We start from the raw sequence: 22,658 nt of genomic DNA on the forward strand, positions 1-22,658 counted from the left end.
CCTCATTTGTTCACAGGACAGCTAGAGTCATTGCCACATTCACAGAGACTTCAATACATTCTGGAACTGGGCAGAAGGTTATGAAAATAACCCCCCAAAATACTAAATACTACCAAGTTGTGGTATGTCACGTGCACACACACATTCACATGATTGGGACTGCACAACCTGCTTATTTTACATGGGCCATAATCATGATCTTGCCTTAGCAGAAAACATTTTGATACATTTTTCAAGCAAAACTAAACTAAAATGCCTCTCTAAAGATGCTAAGAACAATATTACACGGATGTGCCATGTCACAGGTAAAGCTCATGATTATACCTGCTGTCACTTCTAGTGTCAGTTTAAAAACAAATGAATTTGTAAAAGCATAAGCCAGGCTAATTTTAGGGATGTGAAATCTACCACAAGTGTGCAATTATATCATCAATTTACTTGATCACCTTTCACCTCCTTTGTAAAAACTGAAATACTAAAATAGTTAATTCTTTCAGCTGCATTGACAGCATGTTATACATGTATGTTTGACACTCTTCTGTTTGTAAACAAACGCCTTCTTTTTTGCACACACCTTGCAACTCTCCTGCGATTCCCAGGTCCATGCATAGCTTTCTCTGTAATCTCCTTTACATCTTATGCGACTATCTCAGGCACTGCAGCACGACTGGTGACACAGCTGAAAACAGAAAGCATGCAGTAAAACAGCTTGAAACACTGCCCACATGAGGTTTACATAGGAGACATACTCTTATTGCTATAGATCTGGCATTCACCAGTGACCAAGTTTCAAGCTAGTGCCCGTACAAAGGCCCAGGATTTAACCCGGCCATTGTACATTGATACCTGTGTACAAGGAAAGTAGCCACAGGAGGTGGTTACAAAAGGAAAGCATTATAGAAAACCATAATCATTTTCCCCCCTCACAGCCCTGGGCTAGACTGAAAGCTCCCTTTTGGAGCACTTCCCTACTTTGCTGATCAAATTTTGCAATCGTACCTCTGCTGGAATTTTAGTTAAATACTTCCCTGAGACTGCTGCATGTTCTGAAAAAATGGGGACAGACATTCTGCCTTCTCCTTAGGACTGAGATGTTGAAGAGCATTACTGAGAGGGCACCTTACCCCTTCTAAAACATTAGCAGAGGTGATACTGATGTACTTAGCAAGCTTCTTTCATTCAAACACTAATCCCTGAGAACCCATTTTGTGAGGGAGCAAGCTTCCTGCCTTGCAAAGCACCTGTGAGTGCTCTGGTGCAGGTGCTACAAGTAGGAGCCCTGGTTGCTTGTGGTGTAGGTGGAGGTCCAGGGTGGTTTACAGCTGCTGCTCTCCTGCAGGCATTAAGACATGAGTGAGTGGGAATGTGTGTGGGAATGTTCCCCTTGTGGGAGTGCTTGCAAGAGCTAGTTGGTTGTACTATTTTTCCTTCCTCTGGTTGGCTTTGAGATAATCTTTCTAAGGGATTGTGGTTTTTCAGGAGGGACATGGTGCTAGGCCTCACTCACTCTCCTCTCTTGATATATGCAGTGGGTGTAGGGGTTCCTGTCCTAGGCCGCTTCAGCTGGGACAGTTGTCTGTAGCTCTTGTGCCCCCTAGGTCAAAAAAGAACCTTGCAATGGTTCTTCTAGTGCTAAGGGGCAGAGAATGATGTGGGGCATATGGCAGGAACTTGATTTCCTCTGGCTGATCACTCTCAAATCTCCCTGCCTGTGCATCAGGAACTTCACTTTATTTATTAGGAATGCGCATATGAGATCATGCATAGATAAAGCCTAGCTGTTGAACAACTTGAAGATCTGGCAGCATCTCTGTATTTAATATTATTTGCCTATACACTCTCCCCCCATTATTTTTTTCTGCCAGAAGTCTTACAAAAATTAGAAATTTATATGCAAAATTCATCTAAAATACTTTCTTCTGCCTTCTCTTCTGAAGCATAACACCATTAATCTTAGCAAGTTTTATAGTTTTTCCTTCTCTAACTTTTCCAGTTGCCAGTGCAAGTAGATGGGATTATATTTAGAACATTATTTATGATTCTATGATATTTTTCAGGTGCTATGACAGTTACCTCTATAAATGCTTTAATGGAACAGTTGTATCTAAAATATCAACAAAAACCGTGGACTGAAACTCTGAAACTTGTCCATTTTTGCATGGTAAGAATATCAGGTTGGGTGAGAGAATGATGTCTAAGAGCAAGTTGCCAAGTTGGTTCAAAGACTGCTTAGCTTAGAAAAATAACAATAAAAATAAATAAATAAATCAGTGCCTCTTAAAGGCTGGCTTCCGATTTTTTCTTATGTGATGAAAATGTGGGCAGTGATGAAAAAGTTTATTGCATTGTTTTAATACTTCAGTAATTGTTTCTTGCATTATTTTAACTCTCCTGGGGTTAGTACTGATTGCCTGATACTTCAGATTGTTTCTATTCATTATCACTAGCATATTCGTGGTGAGTAAAGTTTATTTCTTACCATAGGACTGTTTTTTCAGACACTGTCCTGATGTGCTTAAGATGCCATTTGGAATCTCTTTGTCTGTGATATACCTAAGTTAGTGCATACTTCCTGTCCTTCTTTTGGCTTTATATATAATCAGTGGCTAATTATATATAAAGAGCCATCTTTGTAAAAGGCAGTTTAGCACAAGTGCTACGAGCTTAATATAAAAAGTCACACTTGCTTCCATGCTTCTCTTTTTAATGCTTAACTAAAGCGTTCCTCTGAAAATGATGCCCTGACTTTGACAGTGTTGAAAGCTTTTCAGCAGTGAGTGTTCTTCACAGTTCAATTAACAAAGTACGAGGAGTTTTCAGACAAGAACTAGAGGAGAAACTTGGAGATTTTACTTAACACTGAAGTTTATATTATATTCAACTAGAACTTACACCCTGACTCTAACAAAGGATGCCTATGGTGCTTACTGATCTCTTGTTTTCATTCAGATTTCTCCTAAAATGTAAACCTACATATTTTCTTAGTTAATCTCCAGTAGCATGGTAAAACAGCTCACATCAGGAGATATAGCCTGTGTTCAGCCTAAAAGCAAACGGAACAGAAAGCTGCTTTCTGCACCAAAGGCCTCCAAGTATGTAATTACTGCACAACAGGGTCTTCACAAATCCACTCAGTGCTGCCCCTTTAGAGAGAGCTACAAGCATAGCTCACCTCTGTGTCTGACAAAAAGAAACATGTACTGTTTTATTGGACTGAGCATGAGTGTTCTGTATCCTATAGGTAGTGATGCTCCTCTTGGCTGGTAATTTAAGGGGTCTTTCTCTGTCTCTTGTTTTCGTAAATGTGCTAGGATAAGCCACTTCGATGTCCTGTCAGTAACGATCCAGACAGTCCACTGCTCTTGTGCATGGAGAAGATACAGAGGACATTAAATGGTAACAAGCTATCAGATATCTCTGAGAGTGTTTGTTCAATATTCTATGAAAACTGCCCATCCCTTTCTACTGGTGATGTTCTGCATGATGGGGCCAAATGTACAAACACAGAAGTGGATATGATACGAGACCTGTGACTCATCTTTGGGTTAGGCCTTTGGGCTACAGATGCTCTCCAAGTCTGAGAAGAAGTTCTACCCCAGCACAGCACTCATTAATCATACTTGTCATTAATAACAAGAAGTCATGCAAGAGATACTATTTTCTTACTACCTAAAGCATTCCTTTTAAAGCAGGATAATAACGTTGCTTCTTCTTGATAATTGCAACCTAATTAAATAACATTTTCCTTCTTACAGCTAAATCTTTGTTTTCTATGATGAACAGATTGGAATCTTTATCCAGACAAAAAGGGTAAGTTTGTTTATGAATAAATGCAAATGAACAAGCATGCCCCCAGGTCCATTCAGGAACACTATCTGGATACTGTCAACAGTATTTTTGTAGCATGGTATTTTACTGGGGTGTATTACTTGGGGTGGACATAGCTGCCGCTTTTGATTAGCTTGTTGTGGAGGAGGTTGCTGGGTGAAGAGAGGGCATTCACGTCTAGGTCCCAAAGCAGCAGACTGAAGTAAATGGTTTTCAGCAAACTGACATAATAATGCAAAGAACAGAGCAAGGTTATATTGCCTGCTTGGATAGTTTTTAGAAACTGAGCCAAGGAAGAGTTATTTTTGAAGCATCCCTGGTGTCTCTTCCCATGACCAAGTAAACTATGCTCATTTCCTTTCTCCATGTGACAGAACTTTTAGATACACAAACTTTTTTTTTTTTTTTTTTAACTCTCTCCTTAGGCTTAACTCTCATGTTAGCCCCAGTGGGACTACCTGCTACATAACATCAGACATGTTTTATATTGAAGTGCAACTGGAGAAGGATGGAAACGTGATAGATGCAAAGTTGGCTCACCTTGGAGAGGCTCCCGTGGTAAAGTTAATTTTCTCTGTCTATCACCTCCTTATAGTTTCCCACCTGGCCTCCAGCTGGCAATGTGAAGAAAGTTTTCAGCTTTGCTTTGGTCTTGTCACACCTGCTAGCCTCTGCATGACACCAGATGCCTCTTCAGGCACCTGAATCTCTCACTTAAACTAACAACTTGCTACAGATTTTAACTACTGTATTTCTAAAAGTTAAAGTAAAACTCAGCTGACATGCCCAACTTGTAGGAAGTTTGTTGTAGCCTGCATAAATATTTGTATTCTCATACTTGATGGTATAAACATACAGTAAATAACAAGGTCTTGAAATACTTTCCTACCAAGATGTAGTGCATTATATGTTCCCAGTGGACATGTCTTTGGATGCCTTGGAGCCATTACCAGAGCTTCTGTTTTTCTTTCTTCCATCTTTACAAGTATGTTCATTCCTGCTAATGAGGATTTTTTTTTTCTTGCAAAACTTATAAAAATTAAAATATTGGCAAAATATCACTCTGCAGTTCATATACCATGTTCAGCAGTTGTCTGAAGTTACAGATGATCATTTGGATCAAAGTTAAAACTATTGGTTAAACAACTGGTGCTGGTTAAACAGAAAAACTTGAAATTCCTGGGATGTCTGCAAATGAAAATATGAAGTTTGGAATTTTATTGATAATAAAATAAATAGTAAATAATAAAATTGATAATAAAATAAATCAGTGCTGGACAATACTATTAGGATAAAAATACACAGCCAGAGAATTTTAGCACAGTAACTGATAGTAAAAGAAAAACTGGCAAAGCTACATTTTTTTTTTCCTGGAATAAACATATCAACAAACTGTGCTAATTATATGCTCTCCTTGGAGCCTTTGTTTTTGTAGTTATTATGTTAATATTTTTTTAACTATCATAATATTATTGTTCAAAGATACTAATTATTTATAATTAATAGCTAATCCTATAATTACTACTGAAGTGTTCTTAAGAGATGTTTTATACATGATAGTAAGAAACATGAAACTGTTATCTCCTGTTTCCCTAGATTTGTGATGACTTGGTGGAGCATCTAAGGTAAAAAATCACGTGCAAAATCTCTTGTTGAAAGCAAAGGAATTTCTGAGTCTTGTTTATCTGACTGCTGTGGAAAGGTCAAGGACAAAGTAATCTAAGTGCAGTAACTCAAGCAAAAAAACAATGCAAGAATGGGGAAACAATAACAGTCCAGAAAACAACAGGTGAACTGACGCTTTATTTTTGGATTTTATGTGAGAAGTTGCTCCACACTGGAAGGTTGGTGGTTATTGTTATCATCATTACCTGCTCCCAATTTGCAACTTCAAGGATAAAATATAATTTTGAAAAGGTACTCCAGACATCACTTATTTCTTAGGTCATTTCATTGAAGACAGCTAAATTCCATTTGCTTCTATGAGCAGCAGTGGGCAAAGAGTAGTTCCCAGTACATTGACTCTAGCTGCCAGTCGAACACAGACTTTGAATATTGTTATTTCTGTTGACTGCAAGAATTACACAACTACTTGGACCCGTAGTTTTGGAAATGGACTAATAATGGTAGCTCAGAACTGGCAGATTTACAAATTCAAACCATATAGTACTTTTCCTCTTCTCCTTCCATCAAATATGAAATATCCTTTGTGTTGGCCTTATGCAAATGTTTTAACTACACATTCTGCAGGCTTCTGTCACAGCAGTGAAAGCAAGGTGATAATACATGACCTATTTTTCTTCCCACATATGTTTGATTTTATTATTACCACATCTTGCTCTGTCTGAACAGTTGCAGTTCCAAATCAGACCTCCACCATATGAGTCCAATTAGAAGCTCCCCAGCCAATCTTATCAGGGTTTACTATAATGAGCATATTTAAGAAACTGAATTATTATTTAAATGCCTTGTTCAACTCCAACAACTGAAAGAGAAGATAAAAAGAGGAAAGAATAATCATTGATCTTGCATATTTCAGCTCTTTTATGTGGGCCTGTAATGCATAATCATTTTTTCCAGTCCTGTCCTCTTAAATGAAGTTATACTAGATTTATATGTATAAACAGCTAAGTCTTAGAGGTTTAACTTGCATTTTTGTAGGTTTTAGACTCTGATAAGTGTTAACTACCAGCAGTTTTTCTCTGAGTGGTGGTAGATAGCTACTGTTGGTACTATGGGTACCACTTGCCTGCCTTCCTGTTTTAATTAGGGTATTGCACGTAGTACAAGTATCACTTCTGCTGGTGTAATACTTCAGTTGGTCCTAAGGCCTTTTGTTGTATGTATAATTTTTCATGGGAGCTTCAAAGTAACTACAAACTCCTGAGGAACTATGCCTGATGCACAAGCTGGCACTGTACGTGTGCCTGTACCTACATGCCTGCCTCCTTCCCTTTCCCCTGCTTCTCCACTCTTCCAGTTGGAAAGAGTCACGCGTGAAGCAGAGTGACTTGCTTAGGTTTACGTGTGGAGGGAATTTGTCCCAATGCGGAAGTCCAGGCAGGTTTATTTTGTCTGTCTGCTGACCCGCACTGCAGCCATACCTGTACTGAAAGCAGAGCTATGACTGGAGCACAGCACTCTGTGTGACTGCAGCACCGGGGAGCTCAGCAGAGCACGCAGAATCCATTTAAGAAGATGAGTAAAGGGGTAAGCCCATGCTGTCACAGCAGTATCTAACCAGCTAGGCAGAATTCTGCAGGAATTCTGGTATTTGAGCAGTTTGAACCATTCCTTAACAAACTTATGCATCTCTCTTTTTGATTTTTTTTTTTTTTTTTTGGGGGGGGGGTCCTCTCTTTTTTTTTTTTCCCCTTGATTTATCTGTCAATTGTATTTTAGATTTTCCTCTCTCACAGGGTGCTGCGAAGAGTAGTATTAATACAGTTGTTGATAAGTTGTTGATATTTTGATGAAAAATACAATGTATGAGTGCATACTATTAGGGAAGTGTAACTAGATGACTAGCTTTATTGGAACATCAGGGACAGTGCTTGCAGCTGACGAACTACATATCAAACTGTCAAATTTGCGTATTGTGCACACTTACTGCTTTCAGTAATGCATATTAAACCAGTGTCAGCTATAATTACATTGCTTTTTGCAACAGAGCCAAGGATTCACATTTCCTGGTATCTTCTAAGAAAACTTAAAAGCAGTACTGCTACATGCCAGATCTGATAAGGAGGGGGCCTATGTCACTCTGCTTGAAATGGTGCTTTTTCTAACAAGTTAAATATAAAAGACTTATTATCCACCTCATTAAGTAGCACAGTAGTAATTGTTTTTTATTGGTAGGATGAAGAACTATGATGCTGTTGGAAAGATTCTAGAAAACCTGTCAAATCTGTATCAAATTCCAGGAAACAGGTTGCAACTAGTTTTTACTTGAAAAAAAAAAAAAAAAACAACTTAAAAATCCATAGTCTAGCTTTTGTTTAGTGACAAAACCAGTAATTTTTCTTCTCTCTCTCCCAGTGAAATGAAGGCTAAGGGATACCTTGCGTTGCAGTCCCTTGAAAAGGATCTTTATTCAATGTCTCTTCTAGACAGGTGACTCAAAGACTGCTTCATCTTCCCTTCCCCTCTACCCCCCACCCCTTCACTTCACTAAAAAGCAAGGCAGCTGATCTAGTTGTAGAGCATGATGTGGAAAGCTAATGAGTTTTCTTCCTCTGGAAAGCTAGAAGCCTTTCTGCAGTTTGCCAGCTCCAGGCATGCCAAACAAGATAATCTGCTGAGCTCCTGTTCTTTATCTAGTAGGTTTGTGGTGAAACTGGTTGGTCGCCCAGCTTGGGTGTGTATGCATGTGACCACCCACTGGGAGCACACGGTGCATCTTCAAGTCAGCAGTCATTTTAAATCGCCCTTCGGCAGAAGTAAAACATGTCTTTAGGGGTCCTGCTCTTTGGATATCTCATTTTCTAATCAAGTTTTAAATCAGGACCAGGGGGTGTGGTAACTTTACCTATATTTTTTCTTTTTTCATTTCTTCTTTCTTGGAGAAGGTCTATAGATAAATGGGAACAGATTACCAGCAGTTTTAGAAGTAATTCTACAGTGATTTTCATTACCTTCAGAAAAGTAGAGTTGAAAGCACTGCTTTCCTTGATTTTTTTTTTTTTTTTTTTTTTTTATTGTTTTAAGAGATTTTTTTCTGATATGTTGCCTACAAAATACTCTCAATAAGCATGGCCTTCTGTAACTTGAAACATATTCTTGTCCTGTTTTTTGTACGGTGCTCCCTTATGAAGCATACTAACTCCATGAACAAATGCACTGTCCTTGCTAATCATGCATGTCTCAGTAAATATTATGAGTTAAATAGATGATTTGTCCCTTCTATAACATCAGTTAATGCACTGCTGGGCTTTAATACACACCTATATATAATTGTATGTCTATGTATTCAGCAGTACAATCATATTTGAAGCTAGAGATTGGCTCCATTTAAGTTAGTTTATCCAGGTTGTTTCCTCTCTTTGCTCAACCTTTTCAATATTTCTGTAATCCTTCACTCTGGGTAAACAGTACAACAAATTTCAGTCAGAAATAGCTGAGATACAGGGTTAAAGCTGGAAGCCCAAGTTCTAGGATTAATGCACGAGTGTTTTGGAAGCTGTCATAACAAATGGAGACACGATCTACTTCTAAGAAAGCACCGTCTCCCTTTGATTAAGGGTGTAAATCATCCTTTATGTTAACCTAGCTAGCACTGCAACTCAGGAAACATTAATCAAGATGTGTTTTGCACTAGAACGCAGGATGTAAACAGAGTTACTGAAGTACTTCATGGAAAAGTAGGACACCTGGTGCCAAGAACCGGAGGTGACTTTTTTTTCTTCAAATAATAAAAACTGTATTGATCCTTGGTTATAGAAAATATCCTCTATTATATGTGTGCTGCATGGATTTGATGTGTCTGTAGTCTCTGATACTGTACAGACATACACAAGGAGAAAATACAAAGCAGCCAGGTGGCTTATCAGCTACTGCAACACTGAGTTGCAGAAACCTGCAAAACAAAGCCAGCAATACTCTGAGGTTATGTGGGAAACCACATTTTGGGAGTAACCATGAGATGGCAGCCCTGATGTTGCCTAAAAGTCAAATACATTCAGCTGATTTTTTTTGTCTTATCTATCCCACCAATAGTGAGCTTTGATTGTTGATGTATTATAGTTCATAAAAGTACTTCTAATACATGCTACTACTATGCCATTGCACAGCTTGATGTGAAGGTCCCTTATGCAAGTATTATGGCTTCCCCTTGTATTTTAGGCCTGTTGCTGAAAGCTAGCAGTTCAGCTAATATTTTTTTTAAGACTGAACAATAGGTTATTGTGCAAGACAGAAACAATCTAATCTTTTGAAAGATGTCTGATGACTTCATATGCTGAGGGTTTAGCTGTAAAATGCTGTGATTTGAACTTATGCTATAGTTAGAGATACACTCTTACAAGGCATCCCCTTCTGCCCATCCTGCATTTTTCTTTTTTTTCCTCTTTACATCAAGATACCTAACAGATTTCCTCTATTGATTTTTGTAGTAACTTTTTTTTTTAATTCTTCAGGAACTCCTACGAACATTGAATTTTACATTTCTCCGTATCAAATTCTGGAAGCAGAGCTCAATCCTGGTAAAGCTAGAAAACTAGAAATAACTAAATGAGTCAGAAATTTTAGTAAAACCATGCTTTATATTGGAGTTTCATTGCAGAACTAGAATGTTGTTTTTGTTTGTTTTGTTGTCATTTTTTTTTTTTTTTGGAAGTGGAACAAGTTTGATTTCAAATTTTAGCTTAGCAGAATGATTTATGTGTGGCATTTCAGCACAGTTATAATGTCCATCAGCAAACTGCTTTCCTGTTGACACAAACTGAAGTGAGAGCAGTATCAAACAAAATAACCACCTAGCCAGCGCACACACACAAAACAGTGCTGGTTAGTTGATCTGTTCCATGGCATGCCCCAGCTATTGCTGCGCCCACCACTGGGCAAATTTGGCCATTTAGGTCTGGTTTGTGCAAGCTTCTCCTTGCTGCCCAGGTATTGTGGCAGTTAGTTGGACCTGACCTTTACAAGACCTTACCAATGTGTGTTTCATATGCATTAATCTACAACACCAGGAGGAAAATAATGCAATTGCCTTTCTCCTCCAGGTTCCCAGGTATGTGGAGCAAAAATAGATGTAACTGTTGAGGGCACGGATATGCTTCGCAAACTTCCTCTTTCTCCACTGCTAGATTCTCAACCTGGAGAAGATGGGTGAGGTTCTGGATACTTCTGAATATGGAAATGGATTTACAGATTGTTGGCACTAACCCCAGCATAACTTACATTTAGTCTCTGTTAGGTGCGTGTGTCGATCTGCTCGAGGGTAGGAAGGCTCTGCAGGAGGATCTGGATAGGCTACACTGATGGGCAGAGGTCAACTGCATGAAGTTCAACAAGGCCAAGTGCCGGGTCCTGCACCTGGGGCGCAATAACCCCAAGCAGAGCTACAGGCTGGGAGATGAGTGGTTGGAGAGCTGCCAGGCAGAGAAGGACCTGGGAGTGATGGTTGATAGTCGGCTGGATATGAGCCAGCAGTGTGCTCAGGTGGCCAAGAAGGCCAACGGCATCCTGGCTTGTATCAGAAACAGTGTGACCAGCAGGGCTAGGGAGGTGATCGTCCCCCTGTACTCGGCTCTGGTGAGGCCGCACCTCGAGTGCTGTGTTCAGTTTTGGGCCCCTCGCTATAAGAAGGACATCGAGGTGCTTGAGCGGGTCCAAAGAAGGGCGAAGAAGCTGGTGAGAGGCCTGGAGAACAAGTCCTACGAGGAGCGGCTGAGGGAGCTGGGCTTGTTCAGCCTGGAGAAGAGGAGGCTCAGGGGCGACCTTATCGCTCTCTACAGGTACCTTAAAGGAGGCTGTAGCGAGGTGGGGGTTGGCCTGTTCTCCCACGTGCCTGGTGACAGGATGAGGGGGAATGGGCTTAAGTTGCGCCAGGGGAGTTTTAGGTTGGATGTTAGGAAGAACTTCTTTACCGAAAGGGTTGTTAGACATTGGAGCAGGCTGCCCAGGGAAGTGGTGGAGTCACCATCCCTGGAAGTCTTTAAAAGACGTTTAGATGTAGAGCTTAGGGATATGGTTTAGTGGGGACTGTTAGCGTTAGGTCAGAGGTTGGACTCAATGATCTTGAGGTCTCTTCCAACCTAGAAATTCTGTGATTCTGTGATTCTCTGCTAATAGAATGGATATACAGCTCATTGTTAAGCCCAGGAAACTCTGTTTTATTGACAGCATTATCCCCCATAGCTATACCATGTATAACCTGTGGCTTTTACTGTTTTCCCAAGTGGACTTGAAAATTGTTGTGTTCATATTTAACTGTGTCAGCTACATAGAGTTATGGATTTGTTCATAGATTTGAAGCCAGAAGGAGCCATTGGGATAGTATTACTTAACCTCCTAGTATTCAACAAGCAACTCCCACACAGTTTCAGAATAAATGAAGCATGTATCGAGGGATATTATACCTAAACCATATAAAGTAGTTTGTCATCCCATCACGGATGCTGACACCTCATCTCTCGCTGCTTCAGTACAAGCCTGCAGGATAAGTCTGAAGTCATTCTCCGAAATAAATCACTATAGACTGATTTAGAGCAAACATTCCTGTGCACTGTTCCTCAGTTTCCCATGGCTCACTCTTCCTTTCTGCCAATCTTCACATTAAGCTTGCTTTAAAACACAAGGGTTGTACTTGCACTTAAAAAGTCAAACTTTTCTCGAAGCAGAAAAAATATGGATCATAGGAAACCACTAGAGACCTGATTGTGGCCTTGCGCTGTGTCCTTGTTATATCAATTTTTGTAACAACCTTTTTTTTTTCTTTCCCCTCCAGCAACCCTGCTTTTTTGCCACTGACTGATGAACTCAGCATGGATTTGTCTGCTTATTTTTTGTTGAAGTTTCACCAGCCTTTTCCTATGTCCTCATCCAGCATTGAAGAGATACAGAGACTCACAGGCATGTTACAATTATCTTTATGACTAAAAGTGCTTCTGTGACTGCTCATTACTTCCTTACTACGTTAGCATATGGAAATAGAGAGTAAAAACTGGATGATGGGTTAGGAAGTCTTTTGTCAACCCACGTGTAACATTTTAGCAGCTGAGGCAAACTTGTGAGCACTTTCTAAAATGTCTCATGGTTACTGATTGCTATCAGCAAAAGAGGAAATAAGATGGGAGGTTAATGTTTTCATCTTACTTATGTCTGTGCATTTTCAAAACTTTTGTTTTTAAATACTAGCTTTCGTGCCCAGACATAATCTAAAAGCTAATAAAAGTTATATGCTTTCAGGAATTCAGATTACTGGCTTGAAACTAGCTCCTCTATACGAGTTGATTGTTCAGTCTACCCTTAAGGAAAAAGGCAGTGAAGACTTGTTTACACACAAATCCAGTTTCTTTGTGGTGAGTAGACTGTTTGAAAGACACTACCCTTCTTGAATGAATATCCTGAAACATTTTTCTATCAACAAACAATCTTTCTCGTAATACCAAAGGGCATTTAAATACTCTTTAGGAAATAGTTCAATTATTTAGGAAATAATATTAAATTCTTTAAAGTAAATAAACTTCTCATATTCATTAACGAGACACTATACTCATAGCTGTTGCAGTCATAGTGATGTATCTATGTGTAACTCAGGATATTTACTCTTCTATGTATTGTTAAAAACTTTTATCCTTAAAAAGAAGTAAACTTGGTGCGAGAAATCCTAAGAAGGTACTTACTTAGACTTTTGAAGATATTTATCACGCCACATGTCTATTACTGCTTTAACAAAAACAGGCTTCTTGATTGAATAACACCAAAAATATTGATTTCTTTTAGTAAAAGTAGCAGGAAGTACCTGTAAGATAGGAAGATATTTTTATTTCTATTAGTGAAACATGAAAAGCTCTATAACTTCAGTAGTTCTCTAAAATACTAATACTTGATGAGAGACTTTTTTTTCTCTGAGTTAATGATTTTATTTCTAGAAGTGTTACTGAATAGAAATCTAACCTTGAAAGAAACACAGAGAAAATCCTTCTGTTCTGCAGACACACAGGGAAAAGCTATTCTCTTCTCTGGCTTTTCTTAATATAGACCTGGCTAATTAACTGCCCTGCCCTGTTCTTAAGGTGATAGTTCCCTTTAGGTATCCTAAAGTAGATAACGGAATATTGCACTTCCAATTTTATCATAAAATCACTGTCAACACAGACAGGTGGCAGATTTTTCTTACTTTCTCCTCCTCTTCAACTGAATCATCCGGAGATATTCTAGCCAAATATGCTTCTCTAAAGAAAGCAGCAGTGCTGGAGGAAGGACCAACAGATGATACCCTGAAGAGCAAAACTATCCTATTTGTACAACAATCAAATAGCATTACTATGGCATTCTCCTGTGAGGAAAAGATCTTGGTTGTTACTGTTTCTACAGTCCACAAGGCTCTTAAGAGTTGTTGGAAGAATTGGACTTGAATTCCTGAGTACTTGGCTTGTAGCTCAAGGCATATTTCCCTAATCTGGATGCATTTGCGAGTGAAATGGATCTCATTTAGCTACTATCTATAGATTATACTTGTATTGAAATACAGACACGTGGTGGACTTGCTAGAAGTGTGCCTTCCCAACTGTTTTTGCTGTGAGATTGTGCAATCACCTGATAATATTGGGCCTTAATTCTTGTTATTTTCTCACTTCCAGTGCTTCAAGTATCACCATATCTGTTGTTCAGTCTCTTCCAGATAGCCCAAAGCACTGTTACTTCATAAACACAGGCTCAGCAAAATCAGACTTGGCAGGAGCCTTGGTCAGTAAAATCCCATTTACCCACCCAAAGTGCGTGCCTGATGTAATAGAGATTCTTCGACATCAAATGGCATACAACAGCCTTATTAGCAGCTGTGTCTCTGAGAAGCATACAAACGGAGGTAAATTGTGTGATTGGAAGTAATGACAGAATATGAGAGAGAAACTAGCTCTAGACTGGGTGTTAATAGATTTACTGCTTCCTTGCCAAAGCTGTCTTACTTGCAGAGTGTTTTAAGTGATCAAAAATGCTTAATTCTCATATTATACTCTGTTGAATATTAAAAACAAAACAAAATACAAACAAACAAAAACTTCTCCAAGGCCTGACACTTCCAGAAGGGTAAATCATGTTGCTAAAGCAATGAATGATTAGATTCTATTGTATCACTATTTTTAAAATTCTGGCATGTGATTCAGCCAAAAAGAGTCCAGGCTCATTGGGGGGATACCTCTAATTAGTAATTTTATTTTTAGATGATTCAGAACTGCTTTATTTTGAAGTGGCACCACACAAGAACACCAGCTTTTCTGTCTTCTTCCTTCATCCTATGAAAGAGAATTTAGCCTGTGGTATGTGTGAAATAATTGTTATTGGCCTTTTTATTAGGTTGGTTTTATGGAGGCTCTTGCGCTATGCTTCTCAGTTATAAATACTTTCTAAGGGCAACACTTAACGGCGTGCAACCCCATGAAAAGCACGAGGTAGCACTTCTGTATAAATTGCTTACTAAGAAGGCTCTGTACTCAGAACAAAACAAAGTAAATGCAAATACACAAGTCCAGTATCTGTCTTGGCCTGCAGTTAATTAAAAAATAAATAAATTAACCTTTATTACTGACTGTTAGCATATTAGGAAAAAAAAATAAGCCTTGTGCAAGAGCATTGCTGCAAGACCCCTACCCACTGGCCAGTCTTACCTTTCTTGAAGTATCAGAAAGAAAGGGAAGTCTTCATTTTTTGTAAAAATGTTTATTTTGAAATACTTATGTTCTGTTTTTGCTTAGTGATAATCGATGTTGTAACCTCCAGAGAAGTCCAATGTAGCCTTCATTTAAATCCTCGAGATCCAACTCTGAATTCTAGTGATGGCTTTATATCAAGAGCTGTGAAGCAGTAAGTAGTTTCATTTTGCAGCAGTTAGAATGAGTGTTATGTCCGTTCAATGGAAATGCCATGTGCATTTACAATGCCATAGACTCAGCTGACCAGACAAATTCACTTTAGTAAAAGGTTATAATAATGAGTTGTTTTAGTATCGTAAGTAATTCTTTCAAAAACAAACACTTCATCATTGATGTTTCTTTCCACTAGAATGTGTGTGTAGTACAACTAATAGAATAGTATGAAAAGGACTCTTTCCACATCTACCTAACATCAGTATTTCTTCTCTTTAAAAAGATATGTCTACAACGCCAGCTCTGGCATGTTTCATGAAACCAAAATTCCAAGAAAGGCTAGCTGCTGTGGCATATGAACATATGCTAGAGAAAGGACTAAGAGCACGAGTTCATTTTACATAGGTTAGTACACAACTATTTGACAGCAAAATCAATGCAGGCTGGATTTTGAGTCCTTTTAGTTAACTTGCCTTGTCCTGAGTCACAAGACACTAGATGCTATTCCTGGAACCACATACCTCTACTGGTAGAATAGAGGAGAGAAAAAAAATACACAAAATAAACACCTTCTTGTGTAGATACAGGTTTAGAGAATAAAGGCTCTGCACCCATCTCATCCAAAACATGAAAATTACAATTAAATTTCAGTGAAAATGAGTATACTTCATTATTATGAGACTTTTCATTAAGAATACTTAACTTTTTTTTCAAAACACTTCTCACTCTTTCTATCAAAACATCTTTGCACTAGTAAACTGAAAGATTCAACACTTGGATTTGTTGCACCAAAGTAAGTTTCCAATATAGCGTATGTAGGTAGTACTGTAGTTAGTGTAATCCTATTAGGTTACAGAGACAAAAAGCAAAGAGGGAGGGAGTGCTGTTTGTCACAAAGGGTATCACATAGGTGTCAGCCACAGTTTAAAAAAAGAAGTACTAATTTGAAGAATGGGTGAAGTCTGTAGTAATGATTAATGCTTTATTTCCTCTTTTAGATGCATGTCAGTCCCAGTTGTCATGAGAGCTATTTTCAGGAATGCTGCCAAGGTGGAAGCTGATAGCAAAATGCAAGTAGACACAAAACAAAAACCTGAGCCAGCATGTGAGCAAATTACTGATTTAAATAGTCTTGAGGAAAGTCCTTCTGTGGCTGGTCATCAAGATCTGGTAGTAACAGATAAGCAAAGTGTTCCGGACAGCCCAAAAGAAAATCTCTCCACAGCCAAATCGGAAGCTTTGGGTGATAACATGGAAAAAAGTAACCCCACAGTCAGCATGGAAACTTTGTGCAGAGTGGAGGAAAGTACTTCCACAGCTATTACAGAAGCTGTTATGAAAGATATGTAAAACACATAACCTATTGTTTAATAATCAAACAAGAAAGAAATACTTTCTCAGGCATAGATTGCTTTTGCAGAAGTAGTTGGAAAGAACGTGGCAAGCTCATTGTCTACTGAGTAATTTCTAAATGGAGTTTCCTGTTTATATACTATTAACTATAGAGAAGTAAGAGTTTTGATTTTACACTTTTAAACTTCCAAATTTGGATTGTTTAAAACTTCTCTAGTAACCTTTATTTTTTTGTATGCATCATATTCTACTGTAGTATAGAAAAAATGTTTGATTTGTATAATGCAGGCTGTAACATGCCTTGTACAAAATGTTTATCAATGTCAGCATTGTGTTAAATAAACGAAGAAAATGTATACAATTCTTTACATATGTAACATATGCAGACAGGCTTATTGAATTCCACTATTTCAATAACAAGTTCAGTGGAAGACTCTTAATTGCACAGTTCCATTTCCTCATAGTGCAGAAGTTGTATGAATAGCAACCAAACTTACAGCTTAACTCACAATAGTCTTTAGTAAGAAATAGCCTTTAGTAAGAAAGTTACAAACTCATTCTCTGAAGAAAAAAATCAAGTAATTTGTGCCTTGGCTTTTTCTAGCTTCAAAGTAAAAATAAAATAATCACAAAAGTTTTGTATTTTTTAGTTAAGTCAGTTGTTCAAAACTTAGGTTTGTCTCTCTCTAGACCTACTTTGTATCAGACACTGAAGAAAGTTAAAAGCAATGTAAAACAACTGTACTTCTGACTTTGTGTACATCAGTTTAATTACTCTGAAACAGAGACAGGTATTCACAAAGACAAGACTTCCTAACAAGTGGAATTTGCAGATACAATTTAGGCAAGCAACAGAAAAAGAAGTCTAATACAGAAGGTTGGCACAGAAATACAAAATGCATCTGTGGCTGACCATGCTTCTACAAGACGGTGAATAAGCTTGTCTTCCTTTAAGAGTTTGGGGAAAACTGTGGGAATGAAGGGAAGAGAGTTGAAGGACTTGCAAAATAAGTACCAAAATAACACAAGAAAATTCATTAGACTAGAAACATAGAGATGGGTTGTAACAGGGTAACAGCAGATAGTATGCTGTTAGAACAGCAAGACAATGGTATTGTCAGTAGTTCAGCATTTGAGAAGAGGGGTGTGCTTCCAGCAAAACTGAAAAACTAGAACTGATTTTTTTCATCCTCATACATTTCAACTGTGAGAGCGCACTCCATAGCGGTTACAAAAGGCAAGAGTAAGAATTGAAAAACGTGATTTTTTTTTTTTTTAATATAGTAACCAGGAGAGTTACAGTACTTTGGAAATCAGCAGATCCTGTTCTATTTTGCATAGTCAAAATGTCATCAACAGTGGCTTATTCTGCAATAACAGCTTGCCCATAGCACTGGGATTTTTTTTTTCCAGTATTAGAGGAGGTTTTTAAAGGGACCCACTCCATTTCCAAAAGGATACCAGTAGAGAAAGCAAAGGTGAAATAACAGATTCTGTCACAGAGTACAGACATGTTTAGTAAATCAGTGGAGCGCTTTTAAAAATTATCTCCCTTTCTGTGAAAGGGATAATTAGGATGAAAACCAAGATTTTCTTGGCCATGAGCTGAAGCAAAGTAAGATTTCCAAAATAACATCTGCTGGGAAGTACTGGAATCCGACTTCCCTAAAGTGATCCTCAAAATAGGAATCCAATCCAGTTGAGATAATTTTAAATACCATGAAAGAGAAAAATTAATGTTCCAGTTGCTGAACATGATGGAGTACGTCCAGTGATAAACCCAGCTGCTCTACGAGCCAAACAGTTTGCTTTTTAACCCAAGCAAGGCTTGACCTTTCAGCATCTGTACAGAGTTTTGCCTTGCTGCACTCAGACTGCAAGGAACCATCCTCACCATTAGTTCTACAATAGTTTTCAGCAGAGCTGCCAACGTGTTCATATTTTTTGGTATTAACTTCATCGTACTTTGTCCCATCTGGAGCTGCATGACTCAAATCCATGTCCTGAACAGCATTTAAAACGTCTCCCACATGTGGCTGTTGTTGGATAGAATTCAGACACTCAAGTAGATCATCTTCATGCTTTCCAATCACATCTAGAAGATTATTTATCTTACTTAAAGCAGAATTATGTCCATTAAGGTGACACCAGGATGAGAGAGCACTGAAAAGTGAAGAAAAAAAAGTAATTACAAATAGTCACACGGATCTTCAGTTATTATATAATGTGAATTAATATGTCAATATATTATTGACAATATGTCAAAATTATAGTGCATGTCATGTATATTACATTGAATACTGTATATAGCTCATTGCTATATAAAAGCTTATGTATGTTTCATTTGCATTTTCTGGGAAATTGACACAGTTTAACTGAATATTAAGCTTTAAGATGTAACCTCAGTTAAAAAAGCAACCAAAGGAGGATTTTTCTACACCCTTGTAGTTAATTACCTGAATTTATGACCTGAGCTGAGTCTTCTCTGGTTGCTCGCTTTGGACAGACTTACAGTACAATTTTAAAAATTAAAACAAACCAAAGAAAGCACAACTGCACACACACACACACCTTTCACATGCACACAATCCTAAAAGGTTCATAACTTACTTCAGGGTTCCTCTGTACTGGCCACACGTAACCATCAGCTCAGCACCTTCCCTGTAACCTTGATTGAAGCCTTCTTGGAGCGCAAGTTCTTTCCCAGCCTCAACACCATCCCTAAAGCCCTCCTATAATAGAAATAGTGAAACAGGCTTTTCACAATGTGCACAACTGGACCTATGAACATTTCATAAGAACATAAGAACATTTCATAAGAACAGAAAAGCTTAAACAAAAAACTCAGTCTCTTAAATTACAGCTTTTTGACTTGAACATCCCTCCCAGATATACCCCCAGTGCCAAACCAAAACATCATTTTGTGATGATGTTTTTTTTTGTGTGATATCATTTATCGATCTGTTAGTATCTAGTCCTTTTCCCAAAAGATCCCAGCTAGGTCAGAAAATAGAGAGCATTTTTTGGAAACATCAAAAATAAGACAAATCTGCAGGACAACACTCTTGCTTTTGTGATGACCCTTATGAAAAAACTCCTTGGAGAATACCTCATACAGATTTCTAGACTTTTAAAAATACATAGGCTGCAAAACCTCCCCTTTAGCAGAGGTACTCACCTACCCATAACCTACCTATCTGTTACAAAACTAATTATCGAGCCTTCAAACAATTCAAGATTTATACAGGAAAAAAGATGGTGACGGGTAAATCACACAGAAAAATACATAATATTGTGATTGCTTTCTGCAAGAAACAGCTAATGATTATGATGCAAATTTATTTATTTATCCTCTAATCACGTTAGTACACAATGTAGAATAACTATTAACTCTTTTCAACTTGTAAGACTGCAAACTTCTATTTGATCATGAGAGAATCATGGTGGACTTGCTAAGAAAATAGCCAGGAATAGGAATATTGCTTTATTTTGTCCAACATACAGCTCTGACCTCAAGAAATGTTATGATTTTTGTAGTATCTACTCAGAAAGTTTCCAGAGGAATTTGTGTAAGAACAAAAGAACACCAGTCTTACAAGGGCCTCCAATTTAGGAAACTTTTCATTGGAGAATAATGGAAGAGTTGTCTTGTAACACCCCTTACCAATGGCACACACCACAGGTTCTATTCACATTCTTCAGCCAAATGTTACTCACCCACACACAGATGAATCCTATTGGTCCTACTGTGAATAATAACATATCTGTCAAAGAAACTCAGGCTTGTGTACTTGTTTTATTCTCTCCTTTCATAAAATATATTTTTACTAAGAGAAAAAATAAGCTGAAGAACCACACGGACTGCAATGAGCAACAGTGGTTCCACAAGGAATCACACATCTTAAATCTCTCTACTGTATTTAAGAACTCTACTTAAAAACAAACACCTTACATTCTTTGTTAGCATCGTTTAACTACATTGTCCCACATTTACTAGTGGCATACCTACAAGTATGAAACAAATAGTTCACATCCATTTAGTGCTGCCTTTTAGAAGTTTGCATGGTTGTGCAGAGGGATGCAACGTCTTTTAGGTAAAATACTAGTTTGTTCTGACAGGATACTAGAATAGTAACTCCCTGCTCAATCGTCTTGACATTCAGAAGAAACCATGCCACAAAAACTTCTATGCAGCCATTATTCTTAGTTTTCTGTTTAAGTCAGCCACATATATAGCAAGGTATGTATCAATAAATCTGAAATGCTTAAGACAACTATAAACGTCATGGTCAGGGAAATACCTTTAATCTTTTTTTCATGGTACTGTTCCATTCTTTCTGTACTACACACATCTCGTCTGCATCTTCATCAAATATATCTTCATTGGATTGGTTGACTGCAATTTGTACCCAGGACATTGCAGCAGCAATGACTCTAACCTCTGTTTACGTGGTAAAGCAAACACTGAGAAACTCTCAGAAGTCACTCTGGCTAAGCATCATTTTGGAAGTATAGGCAAAAAAAATGTGAGATCTACTGAGAAGCCATTTCAGGAGCTGATTATTCAACCTGTACACTTGTTTCCACATGGAAAGTGAGTATCATTTACCACTGGGGCACATCTGTCAAAAGAAGACGACAAATTATCACTGGTAAAGCAACTTACTTGATTTACAAGGACAATTTAAGACAGTAATTTCTTTCCTTCTTCTTCTAGCAGTAACACACATATCAAATTAACATTTCTAAATGTTGCCAGTACCTGAACAGCAGGCAGAAACAATTTATAACTTGATTCTGATGGCAGCCAACAAATAATCCCATACAGCTTCCACAAAGTGCTTTAAGATTTACACATATCTAATGCCTGCCATATTCTGACCTTGATAACTTACAAGGACTTTCACCTTTGATTTTCCGTTTCCTGGTTATGCCAAATGCTTAATAAGATAATCCAATTCTGTTTTCTTTTCTTTACAACAGAACTTGCTAATTCCTTACTCATAATAATATTTTTATTCAAGAATTATGAGATTACTCCATTTTTTTGCACTGAGAAAAACCTAAAAAGCCATTCATAACTAATTAATTACATTGGTGGAAATTCTTACCAGCCACAGAATGCTGTTTCTTGTGATTACTTGTTAAAATCAGTACAAGGAACTGACAACAAATCTCACTTTTGGGATCATTATACACCACTTTTATCTTCAGCAAAGCTTTCATGATTATTATTACACTCGGTGTTTAGGGAGGGATTATGCAGTTGAACAACTGGTACACGAATTTCAGCTTTTCTTAGAGTTCACACAGACCTCTAAGGCGAACTGCTTCATCTCTTATCCCTTCCAGCATCCAACCACGTATCAGTGAAAGCAGCCAAATTAGTACCACTTCACAACAGCGTTTCAGGCTTAAGAAGCTACTGTTTCAAAACATTCTGAGACGGTGGAACACTTGTTGCCAGATCCATACTTAGTTAAACCATCTCCAAGCCGAGACTCGCACGGCGTTGCCTCAGCACGGCACCAGCCCACCACTGCAGACCGCCCTCGATGCAGCCCGGCCGCTGCACCCTTCCTCGCCGCCTTTTTCGCAAGGGCCGCGGCCCACCCCACTCGGCCCGGGCCGGGGTGGCCGCGCTGCGAGAAGCTTTCGGCCTCCCCTCGCCGCCCCCGCCACGCTGCCGGCCCCGCCGCGCTGCCCCCTCACCAGAGTTCCCTCACCAGTGCGCCGCCATTTTAACTGAGGGCGAGCTGGCTTCACTGCCGTCGGACGCAAGAGGGGGCGGCAGCCATGTTGGCCGAGGGCAGAGAGCCGCCATTTTAACCTGCTGCTCCCCGGCTTCAGAGCCCGTCCCGCGCATGGGAAGCCGGCGGCCATCTTGGGTGCGGGCGCGGCGTTGCGGCCTCCTTCCTGAGGGAGGCGGGACGGGGAGGCCAGGCT

General features: G+C 38.7%; 2 protein-coding genes across 11 annotated transcripts; one reads left to right on the forward strand and one right to left on the reverse strand.

The window, feature by feature from the left end:
* The first annotated feature begins 1,206 nt into the window (after window positions 1-1,206).
* LOC137852800 (mediator of RNA polymerase II transcription subunit 1-like) lies at window positions 1,207-16,981 on the forward strand. Of its 6 annotated transcripts, XM_068674948.1 has the most exons (18): window positions 1,207-1,353; window positions 2,058-2,161; window positions 3,312-3,396; window positions 3,756-3,810; window positions 4,254-4,386; window positions 5,425-5,453; window positions 7,687-7,758; window positions 7,867-7,941; window positions 9,146-9,216; window positions 9,963-10,028; window positions 10,551-10,656; window positions 12,278-12,402; window positions 12,739-12,851; window positions 14,167-14,362; window positions 14,718-14,813; window positions 15,249-15,357; window positions 15,643-15,764; window positions 16,358-16,492. In XM_068674948.1, the coding sequence occupies exons 1-17, from the start codon at window positions 1,350-1,352 to the stop codon at window positions 15,716-15,718; spliced, it is 1,515 nt and encodes a 504-aa protein (XP_068531049.1). In that variant the 5' UTR covers window positions 1,207-1,349; the 3' UTR covers window positions 15,719-15,764; window positions 16,358-16,492. The 6 variants fall into 6 exon arrangements, with proteins under 6 accessions (XP_068531049.1, XP_068531050.1, XP_068531048.1 ...); XM_068674949.1 differs by lacking the exon at window positions 16,358-16,492 and having other exon boundaries at window positions 15,643-15,873; XM_068674944.1 differs by lacking the exon at window positions 15,643-15,764 and having other exon boundaries at window positions 1,208-1,353; window positions 16,358-16,981.
* Window positions 16,316-22,636, reverse strand: YAE1 (YAE1 maturation factor of ABCE1). Of its 5 annotated transcripts, none has more exons than XM_068674950.1 (4): window positions 22,439-22,636; window positions 21,014-21,334; window positions 19,323-19,444; window positions 16,316-18,875 (listed from the first exon to the last, which is right to left on the reverse strand). In XM_068674950.1, the coding sequence occupies exons 2-4, from the start codon at window positions 21,128-21,130 to the stop codon at window positions 18,446-18,448; spliced, it is 669 nt and encodes a 222-aa protein (XP_068531051.1). In that variant the 5' UTR covers window positions 21,131-21,334; window positions 22,439-22,636; the 3' UTR covers window positions 16,316-18,445. The 5 variants fall into 5 exon arrangements, with proteins under 5 accessions (XP_068531051.1, XP_068531052.1, XP_068531053.1 ...); XM_068674951.1 differs by having other exon boundaries at window positions 22,425-22,636; XM_068674952.1 differs by lacking the exon at window positions 22,439-22,636 and adding an exon at window positions 22,188-22,385.
* Between the last annotated feature and the right edge of the window lie 22 nt (window positions 22,637-22,658).

The sequence above is a fragment of the Anas acuta genome, chromosome 2 (assembly GCF_963932015.1).
Source record: "Anas acuta chromosome 2, bAnaAcu1.1, whole genome shotgun sequence".
NCBI lineage: Eukaryota > Metazoa > Chordata > Aves > Anseriformes > Anatidae > Anas > Anas acuta.